The following is a 22,021-nucleotide window of genomic DNA, read 5'->3' as shown; positions in this document are numbered from 1 at the left end:
TTTGTATATCATTTTTGGAGAGCTATCTGTTCACATATTTTGCCCATTTTTAATTAGGTTGTCTTTTTGTTGTTGATTGGAAGGATTTCTTTATATGTTCTGGATATTAAGCCATTATCAGATGCATAGTTTCCAAATATTTTCTGCCATTCTGTAGGTTCTTTTACTTTCATTATGAAGTCCTTTGAAGCTCAACCATGTTTAATTTTGAAGAAGTACCGTTTAACTATTTTTTTTTTCTTTTTTTGCTTCTGATTTGGGTATAAAGTCCAAGAAGCCATTGCTTAACACAAGGTCTTGAAGATGCTTCCCTGTGTTTTCTTCTAGGAGTTTTGTGGTTTGGGTTCTTATATTTAGGGCTTTGATCCATTTTGAGTTACTTTTTCTATATGGTGTTGAGGTAGGGGTCCACCTTCATTCTTTTGAATATGGATATCCAGTTGTCCAACTCTATTTGTAGAACAGACTATTCTTCCCCACTTGTGTGGACTTGGCACCCTTGTCAGAAATCAACTGGCCATAGATGTAAGGGTTTATTTCAGAACTCTCAATTTGACTCCATTGGTTGATATGTCTGTCCTTGTGCCAGTACCATGCTATTTTGATTCCTGTAGCTTTGTTTAAAAAAAAAAATTAAAATCAGGAAGTGTTCTTTTCAACATGGTTTTGACTATTTGGGGCTCCTTGCCCTTCCATATAAATTTGATGATGGCTTTTCCATTTCTGCCAAGAGGGTGTTGGAATTTTGATTGGGATTACATTGAATCTATAACTTGCTTTGGGTAGAATTAACATCTTAACAATATTTAGTCTTCCAATCCAAGAACATAGAATGTCCTTCTGTTTATTTAGGTCTTCTTTAATTTCTTTCAGCAGTGCTTCATAGTTTTCTGTTTATAAGTCATTTACATCTGTTTTGGTTTGCTAAAGCTGGCAAAATGCATATGCCAGAAATAAACTGACTTTTAACAATGGGGATTTATTAGGTTATAAATTTACAGTTCTAAGCCCATGAAAATGTCCAAATTAAGGCATCAAGAGGAAGATACCTTCTCTGAGGAAAGGCTGCTGGCATCTGGGGTTCCTCTGTCACAAGGGAAAGCTCATGGCAACAACTGCTGGTGCTTCTCTCCTGGGTTCTGGTTTCAATGGCACTCTCTCTCCTACAGGAGCTTTCCTGTCTTTTATCCTCTCACAAAGGACTCCAGTAAAGGATTAAGACTCACCTTAAATGGGCTGGGTTACCTCTCAATTGAAACAACCTAACCAAAAGGCCCTACCCACAATAGGTCTGCACTCACAAAAATGAATTAAAAGAATGGATTATGGATTATGACCTGGAGTATGTAACAGCTCCAAACTACCATAACATCTTTGGTTAAATTTATTCCTAGATACTGATTCTTTTAGCTGCTATTGTAAATGGAATATTTTCTTGATTTCCTTTTCAAATTGTTCATTGCTGGTGTATGAACACCACTGATTCTTTGTGTGTTGGTCTTGTACCCTTTCACTTTGCTGAATTTGTTTATTAGCTCTAATAGCTTTGTTGTGGATTTTGAGGGATTTTCTGTATATAGGCTCATGTCATCATACAAATAGAGAAAGTTTTACTTCTTCCTTTCCAATTTGGATGCCTTTTATTTATTTTTCTTGCCTAATTGCTCATGTTAGAACTTCCAGTACAATGTTGACTAACTGTGGTGACACTGGACATCCTTGCCTTGTTTCTGAATTTAGAGGAAAGCTTTTAGTCTTTCACCATTGAGTATGATGTTAGTAGTAGGTTTTTCATTTACGCCCTTTCTCATCTCAAGGATCATTCTTTTTATTCCTAGTTTTCTGAATGTTTTTATCAGGGAGGGGTGCTGAATTTTATCAGATTTTCTATATCAGTTGAGATGATCATGTATTTTTTCTCTTTGTTCTGACAATGTGGTATATTACATTAATTGATTTTCTTGTATTGAACCACCCTGTAAAAGTGATGTTACATACTAAAAAATAAAATACAATAGTACTGGCATTTGTGATTACCCATATTATCTTTCCCAGAGGTCTTTATTTCTTTATGCCACTTCCACCCTTTATCTGGTGTCCTTTCCTTTCATTCTGAAGAACTCTTTTTAGCTCTGCTTGTAGGGCAGGTCTAGTGGTGACAAGCTCCTTCAGATTTTGTTTTTCTGGGAATGTCATAATCTCTCCCCTATTTTGGAAGACAGTCTCATGGTTACAAAATTCTTGGTTAGCAATTGTGTTTGTTTGTTTGTTTTTTTCTATCACTTTAAATATTTCATCCCACTGCCTTCTTGCCTGCTTGGTTTATGATGAGAAATAGACATAATCTTATTGGGATTCTCTTACCTAACATGTTGCTTTTCTCTTAGAGCTTTCAGAACTCCCCTTGTCCTTAACTACTATGTGTCTGGGCATGGTTTTCTTCCATTTTATCATGTTTGGGGTTTGAATGTACATATTCATGTCTTTCATTAAATTTGGGAAGTTTTCTGCCATTATTTGTTTGAATATTCCTTCTACCCTTTTCTTTTTTCTCCTTCTAGAACTCCCACAATGTGTATATTGGCATGCTTGATGGTCTCCCACAGGTCTCTTGGGCACAGTTCACATTATTTTAATTACTTTTCTTTTGCTCCTAAGCCTGAATAATTTCAATTGTCTGATCTCTGAGTTCACTGATTCTTTCTTCTGCTAACTTGAATCTGCTGTGAAACCCTCTAGGGAATTTTTCATTTCAGTTATTGTAGTCTTCAACTCCAATGTTTCTGTTTGGTTCCTTTTTGAAATTTCTCTCTTTATTAAGATTCTCATACTGTTCATTCATTGTTTTCCTCATATCCTTTAGTTCTTTCTCTGTGTTTTCCTTTATTTCTGTCAGCATTCTGAGGATTTTTTAAAGTCTTTGTCCAGTATGTTCAAGTCTTGTCTTTTTCATTGATCACTTCCATATTTTTATCTTGTTCCTTTGGATGGGCCATCATTTCCCATTTCTTTGTTTGATTTGTACTCTTTTGTTGGACACTGTACATTTTAATATTTTAAAGTATTAATTCTGGGATTTAGTCCCTAAGCTGTTTGTTCCTTAAGTTTGTATCTATAGTGATATGGCATAGATTTCCTTGCATGCCAGCAGCTAACAAAAACAAACAAATGAACATAAAAAGCACCTTTCTCAGTCTTTGGAAATTTGTTCTGCAATGGCTGGTACTCTTCTTCAGAGTTTAGCCCTCCTATCAAGAAGATATCTTAAGGGGAATATGAAGTGCAGGGTCCTCTCTGTCTTTTCTGAGCCTGCTTGTTGTCCTGGACTTATATTTGCTTATGGCCTTAGGAAATCCTCCAGCTTCAAAATTTTGAATGCTCCTTCTCCTCCCTATGAAGTAACCTTTACCCTTTCTCTGGGGCTCTATCATATGACTTAAAGCAGGCAATTCTTTGCCCCAGGCCACTTTGACTTAATTATTTCTTACCCTGCTTTAGCTGTCTTCAAGCTGCTTGCAGGCAGGTTCTGGGAGGACAAGCTCTAGATGAGTTTCCTGGATCAGTCTTTAAGGCTGTAGACTGGCATGGACATATAGGCACCCCAGCATGTGCATAGGGTTTATGCTGCTCCCTCTGGAAAAAGGGCCAGGGAACCACAATGGGAGCTCAGGCTGGCTCCACACCATGCTAGGGAGAGGTTGATGGAGGGGCCAATAAGGACACCATGACCTTCTACCATTTTTAAAGCTGCATTTTTGTGATGCAGCCTTTTTCCAGTTGCTGCAACTCTCTAACTGTTTTCTGGAGTTCTGAAGAAGATGGCTTTGCCAGTTTTTGTTAGTTGTTCAAAGATTCTTGGGGAATAGGTACCCTAGCATCTTATGCTGCCATCTAGATTGACTGCAGTATTCCTTTTTATAGGTGAATAATATTCCATTGTAAGAATATACCATATTTTGTTTATCCATTCATCATTTGATGAACATTTGGGTTGTTTCCACCTTTTAGCTGTTATGAATAGAGCTTATACTAACACTCCTGTGCAAATCTTTGTTTGAACACCTATTTTCAATTCTTTGGGGTATTAGACTTGTTTTTGAGGAATAAGTATCTGCAGGACTTGATACCTGATTAGAAAGAATTAGGGGATGTTGAAAGAACATGAATTGAAGCTTAGCTTCTCTGTTGAAACTACAGATATGTGATATGCATATATGGAAACTGGGATGAAGAAAACTAATTCAGGATTTTGACAAAATAAAGTTGCCTGTATTTTAGGGATAGCTCAAGAAAAGGTAAGTGTTTAGGACTACAGATGTGGAATTGAGATTCATCTATTGGAGGATAAAAGGGGAAGCCACAAGAGTTGGCAAGTTCTCTGAGTGTGGTGAAAGGACAGAAGGCAAAGGAGGGAGCCTTAAAAGATGTCAGTAACAAAGGTAAAGAAAGAAGAGGAGGAGCCAGGAAGAGAGCAGAGGACGGGGGCAACATAAATCCTAATTCTAGTGCCAAGCTGAAAAGCTCACTGAGGCATTATATGACCTATGGATGTGGACTAAGGAGCTTGTCAGAAACTGCTATAAATCCAGTAAGAATTTGAGAATCGACAGAAAATAAGAACTTACTTAATTTTTCTTAAGCCACTATCCTTTAAGCTGACAGAACTCTAATTTCTCTTGTTTATCAGACAGGAAATGAGCAAGGTCTAGATTTCTCTAGAACTTTTGACTAAGGTTTTATTCATTATGGCTCCCTCTACAAGATGCGGGAGTCCTGGAACTTCACAGATTCAATGATGAAATAGGCAAAATTTATCTTTTCCACCTGATTCATGTTATTCCAAAAAACTTCAGATATGCCCTCATGTTTAATAATTTCATTCAAAGTCTGTGATACCACAGTCATTATTTAGTGTCCTCATGCCAGACATTTTCTTCTCTTCTCCCCTGTTTTTCTTCATTTTTCTCCTTTTCTGTGCCACTACTATTTTCCTATCATATGTCTTTTTCTCTGAAGCATTCCTTACCATCTTCCCTGCATGAGGTAATCAGCAGAATTTAAAGACAGCAGGAGGAGGCGGGGCAAGATGGCAGACTGGTGAGCTGTAAGTTTTAGTTACTCCTCCAGGAAAGTAGGTAAAAAGCCAGGAACTGCGTGGACTGGACACCACAGAGCAATCTGTCTTTGGGCATACTTCATACAACACTCATGAAAACGTGGAACCGCTGAGATCAGCGAAATCTGTAAGTTTTTGCGGCCAGGGGACCCGCGCCCCTCCCTGCCAGGCTCAGTCCCGGGGGAGGAGGGGCTGTCAGCTCCGGGAAGGAGAAGGGAGATCTGCAGTGGCTGCTCTTATCGAAAACTCATTCTACTGATTCAAACTCCAACCATAGATAGACTGAGACCAGACAACAGAGACTCTGAAAGCAGCCAGCCCAGCAGAGAGGAGACAGGCATAGAAAAAAAACAACCCGAAAAACTCCAGAATAAAAGCAGAGGATTTTTGGAGTTCTGGTGAACACAGAAAGGGGAAGGGCGGAGCTCAGGCCTTGAGGTGCATATGCAAATCCCGAAGCAAAGCTGATCTCTCTGCCCTGTGCACCTTTCCTTAATGGCCCTGGTTGCTTTGTCTATTAGCATTTCAATAACCCATTAGATCTCTGAGGAGGGCCGTTTTTTTTTGTTGTTTTTTTTTTTTTTAAATCCTTTTTGCTTTTTCTAAAACAATTACTCTAAGAAGCTCAATACAGAAAGCTTCAAAGAATTGCAATTTGGGCACGTCAAGTCAAGAGCAGAACTAAGAGAGCTCTGAGACAAAAGGCAATAATCCAGTGGCTGAGAAAATTCACTAAACAACACAACTTCCCAAGAAAAGGGGGGTGTCCGCTCACAGCCACCATCCTGGTGGACAGGAAACACTCCTGCCCATCGCCAGCCCCATAGCCCAGAACTGCCCCAGACAACCCAGTGTGACGGAAGTGCTTCAAATAACAGGCACACACCACAAAACTGGGCGTGGACATTAGCCTTCCCTGCGACCTCAGCTGAATGTCCCAGAGCTAGGAAGGTGGAGCAGTGTGAATTAACAAAGCCCCATTCAGCCATCATTTGAGCAGACTGGGAGCCTCCCTACACAGCCCAGCAGCCCAGAACTGCCCTGGGGGGACGGCACTCACCTGTGACATAGCACAGTCATCCCTCAACAGAGGACCCAGGGTGCACGGCCTGGAAGAGGGGCCCACTTGCAAGTCTCAGGAGCCATACGCCAATACCAAAGACTTGTGGGTCAGTGGCAGAGACAAACTGTGGCAGGACTGAACTGAAGGATTAGACTATTGCAGCAGCTTTAAAACTCTAGGATCATCAGGGAGATTTGATTGTTAGGGCCACCACCCCTCCCCGACTGCCCAGAAACACGCCCCACATACAGGGCGGGCAACACCAACTACACACGCAAGCTTGGTACACCAATTGGGCCCCACGAGACTCACTCCCCCACTCACCAAAAAGGCTAAGCAGGGGAGATCTGGCCTGTGGAGAACAGGTGGCTCGTGGACGCCACCTGCTGGTTAATTAGAGAAAGTGTACTCCACGAAGCTGTAGATCTGATAAATTAGAGATAAGGACTTCAACTGGTCTACAAACCCTAAAAGAACCCTATCAAGTTCAGCAAATGCCACGAGGCCAAAAACAACAGAAAATTATAAAGCATATGAAAAAACCAGACGATATGGATAACCCAAGCCCAAGCACCCAAATCAAAAGACCAGAAGAGACACAGCACCTAGAGCAGCTACTCAAAGAACTAAAGATGAACAATGAGACCATAGTACGGGATATGAAGGAAATCAAGAAGACCCTAGAAGAGCATAAAGAAGACATTGCAAGACTAAATAAAAAAATGGATGATCTTATGGAAATTAAAGAAACTGTTGACCAAATTAAAAAGATTCTGGACACTCATAGTACAAGACTAGAGGAAGTTGAACAACGAATCAGTGACCTGGAAGATGACAGAATGGAAAATGAAAGCATAAAAGAAAGAATGGGGAAAAAAATTGAAAAACTCGAAATGGACCTCAGGGATATGATAGATAATATGAAACGTCCGAATATAAGACTCATTGGTGTCCCAGAACGGGAAGAAAAGGGTAAAGGTCTAGGAAGAGTATTCAAAGAAATTGTTGGGGAAAACTTCCCAAATCTTCTAAACAACATAAATACACAAATCATAAATGCTCAGCGAACTCCAAATAGAATAAATCCAAAAAAACCCACTCCGAGACATATACTGATCACACTGTCAAACATAGAAGAGAAGGAGCAAGTTCTGAAAGCAGCAAGAAAAAAGCAATTCACCACATACAAAGGAAACAGCATAAGACTAAGTAGTGACTACTCAGCAGCCACCAGGGAGGCGAGAAGGCAGTGGCACGATATATTTAAAATTCTGAGTGAGAGGAATTTCCAGCCAAGAATACTTTATCCAGCAAAGCTCTCCTTCAAATTTGAGGGAGAGCTTAAATTTTTCACAGACAAAGAAATGCTGAGAGAATTTGCTAACAAGAGACCTGCCCTACTGGAGATACTCAAGGGAGCCCTACAGACAGAGAAAACAAAGACAGGACAGAGAGACTTGGAGAAAGGTTCAGTACTAAAGAGATTCGGTATGGGTACAATAAAGGATATTAATAGAGAGAGGGAAAAATATGGCAAACATAATCCAAAGGATAAGATGGCCGATTCAAGAAATGCCTTCACGGTTTTAACGTTGAATGTAAATGGATTAAACTCCCCAATTAAAAGATATAGATTCGCAGAATGGATCAAAAAAAATGAACCATCAATATGTTGCATACAAGAGACTCATCTTAGACACAGGGACACAAAGAAACTGAAAGTGAAAGGATGGAAAAAAATATTTCATGCAAGCTACAGCCAAAAGAAAGCAGGTGTAGCAATATTAATCTCACATAAAATAGACTTCAAATGCAGGGATGTTTTGAGAGACAAAGAAGGCCACTACATACTAATAAAAGGGGCAATTCAGCAAGAAGAAATAACAATCGTAAATGTCTATGCACCCAATCAAGGTGCCACAAAATACATGAGAGAAACACTGGCAAAACTAAAGGAAGCAATTGATGTTTCCACAATAATTGTGGGAGACTTCAACACATCACTCTCTCCTATAGATAGATCAACCAGACAGAAGACCAATAAGGAAATTGAAAACCTAAACAATCTGATAAATGAATTAGATTTAACAGACATCTACAGGACATTACATCCGAAATCACCAGGATACACATACTTTTCTAGTGCTCACGGAACTTTCTCCAGAATAGATCATATGCTGGGACATAAAACAAGCCTCAATAAATTTAAAAAGATTGAAATTATTCAAAGCACATTCTCTGACCACAATGGAATACAATTAGAAGTCAATAACCATCAGAGACTTAGAAAATTCACAAATACCTGGAAGTTAAACAACACACTCCTAAACAATCAGTGGGTTAAAGAAGAAATAGCAAGAGAAATTGCTAAATATATAGAGACGAATGAAAATGAGAACACAACATACCAAAACCTATGGGATGCAGCAAAAGCAGTGCTAAGGGGGAAATTTATAGCACTAAACGCATATATTAAAAAGGAAGAAAGAGCCAAAATCAAAGAACTAATGGATCAACTGAAGAAGCTAGAAAATGAACAGCAAACCAATCCTAAACCAAGTACAAGAAAAGAAATAACAAGGATTAAAGCAGAAATAAATGACATAGAGAACAAAAAACAAGAGAGGATAAATATCACCAAAAGTTGGTTCTTTGAGAAGATCAACAAGATTGACAAGCCCCTAGCTAGACTGACAAAATCAAAAAGAGAGAAGACCCATATAAACAAAATAATGAATGAAAAAGGTGACATAACTGCAGATCCTGAAGAAATTAAAAAAATTATAAGAGGATATTATGAACAACTGTATGGCAACAAACTGGATAATGTAGAAGAAATGGACAATTTCCTGGAAACATATGAACAACCTAGACTGACCAGAGAAGAAATAGAAGACCTCAACCAACCCATCACAAGCAAAGAGATCCAATCAGTCATCAAAAATCTTCCCACAAATAAATGCCCAGGGCCAGATGGCTTCACAGGGGAATTCTACCAAACTTTCCAGAAAGAACTGACACCAATCTTACTCAAACTCTTTCAAAACATTGAAAAAAATGGAACACTACCTAACTCATTTTATGAAGCTAACATCAATCTAATACCAAAACCAGGCAAAGATGCTACAAAAAAGGAAAACTACCGGCCAATCTCCCTAATGAATATAGATGCAAAAATCCTCAACAAAATACTTGCAAATCGAATCCAAAGACACATTAAAAAAATCATACACCATGACCAAGTGGGGTTCATTCCAGGCATGCAAGGATGGTTCAACATAAGAAAAACAATCAATGTATTACAACACATCAAAAACTCGAAAGGGAAAAATCAATTGATCATCTCAATAGATGCTGAAAAAGCATTTGACAAAATCCAACATCCCTTTTTGATAAAAACACTTCAAAAGGTAGGAATTGAAGGAAACATCCTCAACATGATAAAGAGCATATATGAAAAACCCACAGCCAGCATAGTACTCAATGGTGAGAGACTGAAAGCCTTCCCTCTAAGATCAGGAACAAGACAAGGATGCCCGCTGTCACCACTGTTATTCAACATTGTGGTGGAAGTGCTAGCCAGGGCAATCCGGCAAGACAAAGAAATAAAAGGCATCCAAATTGGAAAAGAAGAAGTAAAACTGTCATTGTTTGCAGATGATATGATCTTATATCTAGAAAACCCTGAGAAATCAACGATACACCTACTAGAGCTAATAAACAAATTTAGCAAAGTAGCGGGATACAAGATTAATGCACATAAGTCAGTAATGTTTCTATATGCTAGAAATGAACAAACTGAAGAGACACTCAAGAAAAAGATACCATTTTCAATAGCAACTAAAAAAATCAAGTACCTAGGAATAAACTTAACCAAAGATGTAAAAGACCTATACAAAGAAAACTACATAACTACTAAAAGAAATAGAAGGGGACCTTAAAAGATGGAAAAATATTCCATGTTCATGGATAGGAAGGCAAAACGTCATTAAGATGTCAATTCTACCCGAACTCATCTACAGATTCAATGCAATCCCAATCAAAATTCCAACAACCTACTTTGCAGACTTGGAAAAGCTAGTTATCAAATTTATTTGGAAAGGGAAGATGCCTCGAATTGCTAAAGACACTCTAAAAAAGAAAAACGAAGTGGGAGGACTTACACTCCCTGACTTTGAAGCTTATTATAAAGCCACAGTTGCCAAAACAGCATGGTATTGGCACAAAGATAGACATATAGATCAATGGAATCGAATTGAGAACTCAGAGATAGACCCTCAGATCTATGGCCGACTGATCTTTGATAAGGCCCCCAAAGTCACCGAACTGAGCCATAATGGTCTTTTCAACAAATGGGGCTGGGAGAGTTGGATATCCATATCCAAAAGAATGAAAGAGGACCCCTACCTCACCCCCTACACAAAAATTAACTCAAAGTGGACCAAAGATCTCAATATAAAAGAAAGTACCATTAAACTCCTAGAAGATAATGTAGGAAAACATCTTCAAGACCTTGTATTAGGCGGCCACTTCCTAGACTTTACACCCAAAGCACAAGCAACAAAAGAGAGAATAGATAAATGGGAACTCCTCAAGCTTAGAAGTTTCTGCACCTCAAAGGAATTTCTCAAAAAGGTAAAGAGGCAGCCAACTCAATGGGAAAAAATTTTTGGAAACCATGTATCTGACAAAAGACTGATATCTTGCATATACAAAGAAATCCTACAACTCAATGACAATAGTACAGACAGCCCAATTATAAAATGGGCAAAAGATATGAAAAGACAGTTCTCTGAAGAGGAAATACAAATGGCCAAGAAACACATGAAAAAATGTTCAGCTTCACTAGCTATTAGAGAGATGCAAATTAAGACCACAATGAGATACCATCTAACACCTGTTAGAATGGGTGCCATTAAACAAACAGGAAACTACAAATGCTGGAGGGGATGTGGAGAAATTGGAACTCTTATTCATTGTTGGTGGGACTGTATAATGGTTCAGCCACTCTGGAAGTCAGTCTGGCTGTTCCTTAGAAAACTAGATATAGAGCTACCATTCGATCCAGCGATTGCACTTCTCGGTATATACCCGGAAGATCGGAAAGCAGTGACACGAACAGATATCTGCACGCCAATATTCATAGCAGCATTATTCACAATTGCCAAGAGATGGAAACAACCCAAATGTCCTTCAACAGATGAGTGGATAAATAAAATGTGGTATATACACACGATGGAATACTACGCGGCAGTAAGAAGGAACGATCTGGTGAAACATATGACAACATGGATGAACCTTGAAGACATAATGCTGAGCGAAATAAGCCAGGCACAAAAAGAGAAATATTATATGCTACCACTAATGTGAACTTTGAAAAATGTAAAACAAATTGTTTATAATGTAGAATGTAGGGGAACTAGCAGTAGAGGGCAATTAAGGAAGGGGGAACAATAATCCAAGAAGAACAGATAAGCTATTTAAAGTTCTGGGGATGCCCAGAAATGACTATGGTCTGTTAATTTCTGATGGATGTAGTAGGAACAAGTTCACTGAAATGTTGCTATATTATGTAACTTTCTTGGGGTAAAGTAGGAACATGTTGGAAGTTAAGCAGTTATCTTAGGTTAGTTGTCTTTTTCTTACTCCCTTGTTATGGTCTCTTTGAAATGTTCTTTTATTGTATGTTTGTTTTCTTTTTAACTTTTTTTTTCATACAGTTGATTTAAAAAAGAAGGGAAAGTTAAAAAAAAAAAAAGAAAAGAAAAAAGACAAACAAGGAAAAAAAAAAAAAAAGATGTAGTGCCCCCTTGAGGAGCCTGTGGAGAATGCAGGGGTATTCGCCTACCCCACCTCCATGGTTGCTAACATGACCACAGACATAGGAGACTGGTGGTTTGATGGGTTGAGCCCTCTACCATAAGTTTTACCCTTGGGAAGACGGTTGCTGCAAAGGAGAGGCTAGGCCTCCCTGTATTTGTGCCTAAGAGTCTCCTCCTGAATGCCTCTTTGTTGCTCAGATGTGGCCCTCTCTCTCTGGCTAAGCCAACTTGAAAGGTGAAATCACTGCCCTCCCCCCTACGTGGGATCAGACACCCAGGGAAGTGAATCTCCCTGGCAACGTGGAATATGACTCCCGGGGAGGAATGTAGACCCGGCATCGTGGGATGGAGAACATCTTCTTGACCAAAAGGGGGATGTGAAAGGAAATGAAATAAGCTTCAGTGGCAGAGAGATTCCAAAACGAGCCGAGAGGTCACTCTGGTGGGCACTCTTACGCACACTTTAGACAACCTTTTTTAGGTTCTAAAGAATTGGGGTAGCTGGTGGTGGATACCTGAAACTATTAAACTACAACCCAGAACCCATGAATCTCGAAGACAGTTGTATAAAAATGTAGCTTGTGAGGGGTGACAGTGGGATTGGGAAAGCCATAAGGACCAAACTCCACTTTGTCTAGTTTATGGATGGATGTGTAGAAAAGTAGGGGAAGGAAACAAACAGACAAAGGTACCCAGTGTTCTTTTTTACTTCAATTGCTCTTTTTCACTCTAATTATTATTCTTGTTATTTTTGTGTGTGTGCTAATGAAGGTGTCAGGGATTGATTTAGGTGATGAATGTACAACTATGTAATGGTACTGTAAACAATCGAAAGTACAATTTGTTTTGTATGACTGCGTGGTATGTAAATATATCTCAATAAAATAATGATTAAAAATAAATAAATAAAGACAGCAGGAGCAAAGTGATGCTATGATTATGCATATCTTCCATGCAAGTTATTATAAAGTTAAAAAAACTGGGATATTTCTCATTTTAAAAGTAAGATTTGATTATACATTATAATGCTGAACATGAAAGAGATCATTTTCATATCTACTGTCTCACTTTGATCTCCACAGCAACTCTTGAGTTTTATGGAGCAGCAATTCCCCATTTCAAACTGAGTTTACTAGGCATTCTGTTATATTGGGATTAACTTTCAAATACTTATTAGAGTACTTTTCATGTATTGTTACAGGAAATTCTTCCAGCTGAGTTATTTGTTCTCTTTCTATATTTTGCAAGTCTGAAAAGTGGGGGAAGGGTAAGGAAATAATTGAGAAAGAAAAGATTAAAAAATAAAATCATTGTCAGGAAAGTTTCCATCTGTAAAAACATGCCAAGAAATGGAAAACAAGATCTTTTCATTTCTTAGTTCTTATATTTTTGGAGGAAGATAGGCACATTATGTTGCCAGTTTATCTCATTTCAGTTTATGTCATTTCGTACATTTCAAGATGTATGATGTGTAAGAGAATGCTATGTGGATATTTAAAATGACTTTGGTGCAATTATTATATTGTTTCTATGTTAAGTTTTGTAAATCAATATGGAAAAAATTATTTGCTTCAATAAAACATATGTCTCTCCTGCTCGCTATAAGCAAACAAATAGAACTTTCTGTCTAAGTAAACTTGTGATCCTCTCAGTCACCTCTTAATGGGCTGATTGTTCACTTCCTAGATTTACACAGATCTTTCGCTTTTCTTTTCTCTCTCTCTCCGCAATTTTTTTTTTCTCTCCTTCCCTCCAATTTCAGGTCCCCTTATTACCTTCAGATCTCATTATTACACCAAAGGGAAAAGGAGCAAATTGACTGATTTAATTTGGAAAAGTTTACAGTATTTTGGGTCTGCTAAACTGCTTCTTGATGGGAAAAATATTGTGAATATTAGGTAAAGATTGGGGACTTCTATGAATTTTAATTATTTTATATAGTCACACTATAGGAGGTTAATTTATGCCTAGATATAGCCAACGTCATAGTCTAAACATATCAATTTAATAATGTTTAAATTGTAATTTGTAATTCGCAAGTGAGAAGGGAAAACAGATTTGAAACACCAGACCTTTGTTTCATTTCAACCTTCACTGGTTGCTGACAGGGTTTTCTGAAAATGGTGGGACTTGAATTAGGCCATGTTTTTTCTAGAAATTGTCGGGCTTCCATTAGAGGGGGAAAAGGCAATATTCTGAGAAAGGAAACAACACAGAGAAAAGCCTGAGGATTCCTTGCTCCTACAGAGGAGTGTCAGGGTCCTTCTTGGCAAAACTAGAGAGCTACAATAAATAAATAAATAAATAAATAAATAAATGAGGTGAGGCTAGAATAAGGGAGGCTTTGAAAAACAGACACGGGTGTTAGAACTTATTGCAGTGGAAAGTCCTCTGCAGGTTAGATGTTTAAGGAGGAGAGTTGAGTGATGCAAGTTCAGCCGGGCAGCAGGGGCGCAGGAGGGAACAGAGAAGCGAGACTGGCATTAGCTGTTGTGAGGATCTCTGTGGCGTCTGTTTCCCTAGCTCAGAGCTGTGCTGTCTTTCAACAAAGCCTGGATTTGATTTCACACCATATTTTCAGAAAGTTTTCATTCAGGAGTGGGAGAAAAGGGAATGCACATGCTTTGAGTCCTTGTTATAGTATGCTGGACGTTGCTCCTGCTTTCTATATAACATCTTATTCAATCCACACAAAACAACTCTCATGAAACAGCTATTATTATTCCCATTATAGAGAGCAGAAACTGGAACTTGAGTTGGATAACGTGCCTTTGGTCACATAGCTATGAAATGATAGGGTAAAGTTTCAAACCCCTGTCTGATGTCAAACTCTTGATCTTTCAGTGTAACCATATTCTTTCAGGGTTGGAGGTAAAATAAAACTGTTCCTGTATTAATACTATTATATTATACTATAATTATATAATGTAGTGTGTAAATAATAAATTAATAAATTGGATTTGTTGGATTGTCTAATATTGCTGTTTTAACCTAAAAATTCTGACTTTCACACACTTAAATGCTGTCTCTGTTTAGTTCTTCAGCGGTCTATGTAAGGGACGAAGAGCACCCTCCCTCCATCGTTTTCGGAATACCTGAGGAGCCTGTCTTATCCCCATTGCCATCTTATGTGGAAGACTCAGAATTACCTTCTTATGAACAGGCAGTGGCACTGACCAGAAAACACGATGTTTCACCACCACCACCACCATATCCTGGCCCAGAAAAAGAGCTTAGGGTATTTAAAAAGTCTGTGTCACTCCCATCTCACTAAGCCCACTTGCCATCTTGGTTGTATAGGAAATTCATGTGTTTTGAATGTTTGTTCTCTCCAAATCAAAAAAGATTCAGCCATTTATGACAAACTGCAGGGAGCAAAGGAAGAATAAGCACATGTATTACACCACAGAATTCTGTCTACCTCTTGCAACTGAATTTGATCATTATCGTCTTGATGGAACCTTTGATTCCATCTCTTTGCAGTTGAGAAAGCACTTTTTTGTAATGTTTGTTTTAATTGTTAAAAAGAATCTGTGTTATTGATGGCATAATTAGAACTGGTTAACTATTTTTATCCTTTTGTACAGATAAAGGTTGTAGATTTCTTATATTAAATATGAAAAAATATAAGAATTTCTAATCGTTAAAGTATCCCAGTCATGATATTGGACCTATTTATTAGGATTCCTTTTTGATTGGGAATACTTCACAGAATTTGACATTTCAGTACAAATTGGTGGCCTTAACATAATCACTTTGTTTTATATTTTAAATTATTGTATATCATTCACCATACTTTTCATAGTTTTAGTTAACTCTTGCTGTCACTCATATTTCATTATTGGAAGTACAGTTAGTGGTTTTTAAAAAAAAAATACTACTTGCTATGGAGTTAATTCTTCAGAGGGCATAAGGTTGCAATGGCAAGGACTTGCACGGGTTGCTGTTCTAAGCAAATAAATTATCATCTCAGAATCTAGGAATGACTAGGACTTGATAAAGTTGCCCATGTTATTAATGAGTAGATACACCCATCTTCATAGCTAAATTGTCTATATATAACTACATGTAATTATTTATCTTGAAAATTAGTTGAGCTCTATAAATAATAGTCTGACAACCTGGATAAAGTAAGTGACTTTTCTGCTATTAAAATAATATTGATTAAAGTTACCAGCAACCTCTTCCATCTGTTAATATGTCTAACACAAAAGAAAAACATTATAATTGTTTTAACTCATACTTTGTCTATTCTTCCAATCTTGTTTATTAATCAGTCTCTCCTTAAGAATGCAGAGGAATATGACCTATAAACCTCTAGAGTAGTATGCATGTGCATGAAGTTATGTCGGTAGGTGTGTGTGTATATATGAATTTGTTCCTTCTTTGCAGGAGATCCAGAAGTTACATACTCCTGAGAAATAGAATAGAAAATTCTGTCCTTTATGTTTTTGCCAGGCATTGCATTTTCCTGTTATTAAAGATCATTTATACAATTTTATTTTTTTTTGTAATTTTTAAAGCAGTGAGACTGCAACCCATGTGCATCTGATTATTCCTTCCAAACTAAATGTTTGAAAGTATAAATCATATTACAATGCATGCATGAGTGCGTGTGTTCCTCTTTTAAGACAGCACGATCTTAAGGCAGATAAAAGTAAGATCTTAATCATAGACTGCCAAAAACATTATCCTTTTATTCTCAGAATCTGTTCAGTTACATGTTCAGTAAATCATCTAGCAACATTTAGATTTAATTAGAAAAAGTGTGTTTTTTTTCTGAGCCACCCACATTACCTATAAAAATTGTTATTTATCATAGTCTTTTCATAAGCACTTTTTCTCATGTAACTTTGCACTTTGCACTTATTTTAATCCTCCTTAAAAGGTCAAAGGCAAACTCTACTTTACTTACCTTGTAATAATCAGACTAAAGCATAGAAGGATAACTTGCCCCAAATTAAACTTGGTGAGAGCTGTGTTTAGAATGAATGAGCACTTGTTTAGTCCCATTTTGTGACTATAGAGTTGCACTGTCTCAGATTATGAAATCTGTGGATCTTGTTACTTAAGTCTAAGACTGTGAAATAAATTTACAAGCATTTGTCACATACACATACATGTATATATTTACATATATATGAGTACAACATATTTTAAGACTGATAGAAATATAGGATATGGATGTAATAGAAATATAAGATATAGATATATCTTTTACTGAATCATAATTTGAAAAACTGCCTGAACGCCTCTACTCCCATTGACTCATTTGTGAGCCTAATTGAAAAGCCAGTTTCAGAACCTGTGACACACCGCTTCCAACAGCAGCCTAGATTTGTCATCTGCCGTCATTCAGTGTAAACTTGTTACTCTAACTTGAATCAGTCTAGAATTCATCATGAAGATTGCAAAATCACTGGTATTTGTAGAGATCCTGTGTCGAGTTCATGATACTTTAAATTTTAAAGGGAAAATGTGATTTAATCATAATTGACAAATGTTTATATTGATTGAACAGAAAATACCGCAATATAAAATAATTGATATATATCTGTTTTTCATTCATTTTTTTCTGTTCCTCTTGTACTTTTAGTGATGGAGTTTTATTTTGTTTGATCTGTTGTTTATGCTCCTTCCCCTAAGCAATTGATTAGTATTAACCATTAAATTGATTTCAATTCAAGGTTTTATATACAATTAGATCAGTTTTCACCTCTATTAAAATCAGAAAATGAATGTAATATGGGTATGAAAAGGGGATATGATTGAAAAAGAAGACAAATACACATTTATAATATTATACTTTCAGTAAGATAGATAATTCTGCATAGAATATTCTCTTTTCAAAAGGAAAAAATTAAAGAGAGCACAGACTCCATGACTCTGTCAAAGTTTGGCATCTGTTAATAAAGCGCCCTCACAGTGAATACATGAAGAGGGGTGAAACCTCTCACAACAATTAAAAACTATAGAACAACAGTGCCCATGTCTTCAGTTTCCTGTTTGCCTCTGAACTTCTAATCCATTTTTTCCATTTCTCAGATAATTTTTGCATACTTTTCCTGTATGTACAAGAGAATTTTTTAATGCCCCAAGATTTGTTAATACTTAAAAGCTTGATTTCATATTATTCATGTTGTTTTGTTTTCATTGGATGTGAATTAAAATTTTATTAGTTGTTGCTTTGATTTGAAATGTTGTAGATGGCATTTGTCCTATTAGAGAAATGTCTAGCATTTCTGTGGTTTGTTTTAATTTAGATTCTTCTGTAGCTCTGCCAGTGTGGTCATTTCAGAACATGTATGACATATATTGATGTCTTCAATCTTCTGTATATTATGTTTCCTCCAACATCTTTTTGTTGTTTAAAATATGTCTTTAACAGTCTCAACAGTTTACGGTGATCCAGAACAGAGATGTCAGTATTTTCATTATCTAGAAAAGGCAATCCATTTTTTGAAGCATACTTTTACTAAAGTCTTAATTGTGTTTTGACTTCAGTGTGTTTTCTGTTATGTAAACTTTTTATATATGTAAATAAACTATTTTAAGGGCATTTTATACTAAGTAAATATTTATTGCTTTTTGCTTCTTTTATGCATTCTGCTTCCTCATTTAATGGCATATACTGATACATGCCATTTATGAATTAAATCTGAACAACACACTGCATGTTTTCAAAACAATGTTTATGGCATGGTGTTACTGTATATATCTTTCACCCAGAGCGGCTAGCATTCTATTTACACAATGTAGTTACAGTTGTAAAAGTGCCATTTTCTTATCTAATGTATTTGCTGTCTTGGTTCAGGCAAACTTATATTTATTACTCCGTATAAAATAAACTGAATTTATTTCTGACCTGTATCTAATACATAATTGAAACATCAGAAAAAAATATATTAACATTATACCAAATTATAAGAATAATTTAGTACTTCCAGCTTAAGAGAAACACATTAAGTAATATTAAGAATATATAAGATTCCTCGGGCAAGATGGCGGCATAGAGAGGAGTGGAAGCTAAGTAGTCCCCCTGGAACAACTACAAAAAAAACAGAAACAACTAGTAAATAATCCAGAATAACTGCGGGGGGACAAACGAGACCATCCACTCATCATACACCAACCTGAATTGGGAGGAATGCCTGAGAACACAGCATAAAATCTGTAAGTAAAACCTGTGGATCCAAGTCGTGAGACCCCCTCCCCCATAGCCTGAGCTGCAAAGCCTCCTGGTGCCAGAGAGAAGCTCTCTCCCAGCAAGCGAATATAGCTCAGCTGAGCTCCAACTGGGGTTTTAAGTAGTGAGTGTGAACTGCTCACTACAGGTACGCATCCCCAAAAAACAGACAGAGGCTTTGGGTGACAACTGACCTGGGAGAGCCGGAGGGTCGCCTTGGACTGGGTCTGAAGGGGACTATCTGTTTCTTTTTCGGCTCAGTGGAGAAAGCCCCAGTCATTTTCAGTTTCCAGGGCTGTGAATCTGGGAAGGGTGGAGACAGCACAAGCAGAGAGTGAGACCATTGAAATGCTAATGACCTCCACCTGAGGGGTCTGTCTTCTCTAGGAGGAAAGGGGTGGGGCCCTTTCCATTCAGAACCAGACCCCAGAGCCTGGGGGAACACGGCCATACCTCCTCACACCAGTCAAGAATTATAGGCTAACAGGCATCACCTGCTGGGCAGAAAAGCACAGTCACCTGAGGCATCACAGGGTGGAGCAATTTTCTAAGACACACCCACAGGGAAACCAGATACTGAATATTTCTTCCCTCTGGGACCTGAGCCTGTTCTGGTCTGGGAAAACCTGATTTGGATAACCAAGGAAACCATGCCTAGACAACAGAAAATTACAACCTACACTAAGAAAAACAAAGTTATGGCCCAGTCAAAGGAACAAACGTACACTTCAACAGAGATACAGGAATTTAAACAACTAATGCTAAATCAATTCAAAAAGTTTAGAGAAGATATTGCAAAAGAGATAGAGGCTGTAAGGAAGCACTGGGCATGTATACGGCAGAAATCAAAAGTTCAAAAAAACAACTAGTAGAATCTATGGAAATGAAAGGCACAACACAAGAGATGAAAGACACAATGGAAACATACAACAGCAGATCTCAAGAGGCAGAAGAAAACACTCAGGAACTGGAGAACAAAACACCTGAAAGCCTACACGCAAAGGAGCAGATGGAGAAAAGAATGAAAAAATATGAGCAATGTCTCCAGGAACTCAAGGATGAAACAAAGTACAATAATGTACATATCATTGGTGTCCCAGAAGGAGAAGAGAAGGGAAAGGGGGCAGAAGCAATAATAGAGGAAATAATTAATGAAAATTTCCCATCTCTTATGAAAGACATAAAATTACAGATCCAACAAATGCAGCGTACTCCAAACAGAAGAGATATGAATAGGCCTATGCCAAGACAATAATCAGATTATCAAATGTCAGAGACAAAGAGAGAATCCTGAAAGCAGCAAGAGAAAAGCGATCCATTACATACAAAGGAAGCTTAATAAGACTGTGTGTGGATCTCTCAGCAGAAACCATGGAGGCAAGAAGGAAGTGGTGTGATATATTTAAGATACTGAAAGAGAAAAACCACCAACCAAGAATCCTATATCCAGCAAAGCTGTCCTTCAAATATGAGGGAGAGCTCAAAATATTTTCTGACAAACAGACAATGAGAGACTTTGTGAGCAAGACACCTGCCCTACAGGAAATACTAAAGGGAGCACTACAGGGTGATAGACAGGAGTGCGTGGTTTGGAACACAATTTTGGGAGATGGTAGCACAGCAATGTAAGTACACTGAACAAAGGTAACTATGAATACAGTTGAGAGAGGAAGGTGGGGAGCATGTGAGACACCACAAGAAAGGAGGAAAGATAAAGACTGGGACTGTGTAACTTGGTGAAATCTAGAGTATTCAACAATTGTGATAAAATGTACAAATATGTTCTTTTACGAGGGAGAACAAGCAAATGTCAACCTTGCAAGGTGTTAAAAATGGGGAGGCATTGGGGAAGGGATGCAATCAGCATAAACTACAGACTGTAACTAATAGAATCATTGTATTATGCTTCCTTTAATGTAACAAAGGTGATATACCAAGGTGAATGCAGATAAGAGGCGGGCATAGGGGAGGCACGTTAGTCACTTGACATTGGTGGTATTGTCTGATTCTTTATTCTACTTTGATTTAAGGTTATTTTTCCTTTGCTGCTTCCTAGCTGTCATTTTTTTCCCTCTTTCTTTTGCCTCTCTACCTTCTTTGACTCTCCCTCTTGCCTTGTGGAAGAAATGTAGATGCTCTTATATAGATAGTGGTGAAGGTGGTGAACACATAAATGTATGACCATGCAGAAAACCATCCATTATTTACTTGGGATGGAATGTATGGTGAGTGAACAAAACCATATTAAAAAAAAAATGGGTTGATGACAAAACCTTGAAGGCAATATACTGAGTGAAATAAGCCAGACACATAAGGACAATTATTGCAGGGTCTCACTGATAGGAACTAATTACAATATGTAAACTCATAGACATGAAATGTAAGGTACCAAGATATAGGACGAGGCTTAAGAATGGGGAGTGGTTGCTTAGTATGAGCAGAATGTTCAATTAGGATGAACTTAAATGTTTGGAAATGAACAGGGGTGTTGGTAGCAAGATGTGAGAATAACTAACAGCGCCGAATGGTGTGTGAATGAGGTGGAAAGGGGAAGCTCAGAGTCATATATGTCACCAGAAGGAAAGTTGGAGGTCAAAAGATGGGAATGTATAAAACTGAATCCTATGGTGGGCAATGTCCATGATCAACTGTACAAATACTAGAAATCACTTCCATGAACCAGAACAAATGTATGACAATACAATTAGAAGTTAATAATAGAGGGGCATATGGGGAAGAACTATATACCTATTACAAACTATATACTACAGTTAGTAGTATTTCAACATTTTTTCATAAACAGTAACAAATGTACTATATCAATACTACGAGTC

The 22,021-nt window shown here is 37.6% G+C and overlaps 1 protein-coding gene across 2 annotated transcripts in view; it reads left to right on the top strand.

Moving 5' to 3' along the window:
• Nucleotides 1–18,192, top strand: part of PRRG4 (proline rich and Gla domain 4) — a 32,739-nt gene extending 14,547 nt beyond the window's left edge. For both annotated transcript variants that reach the window (XM_037838963.1, XM_037838962.1), the window contains exon 6: nucleotides 15,038–18,192. In XM_037838963.1, the coding sequence (XP_037694891.1) occupies nucleotides 15,038–15,275 (238 nt within the window). In that variant the 3' untranslated portion in view covers nucleotides 15,276–18,192. The remainder of the gene's footprint in view (nucleotides 1–15,037) is intronic.
• The last annotated feature ends 3,829 nt before the right edge of the window (nucleotides 18,193–22,021 follow it).

Source organism: Choloepus didactylus, chromosome 6 (assembly GCF_015220235.1).
Source record: "Choloepus didactylus isolate mChoDid1 chromosome 6, mChoDid1.pri, whole genome shotgun sequence".
NCBI lineage: Eukaryota > Metazoa > Chordata > Mammalia > Pilosa > Megalonychidae > Choloepus > Choloepus didactylus.
This window is presented reverse-complemented; position numbering and strand designations above follow the sequence as displayed.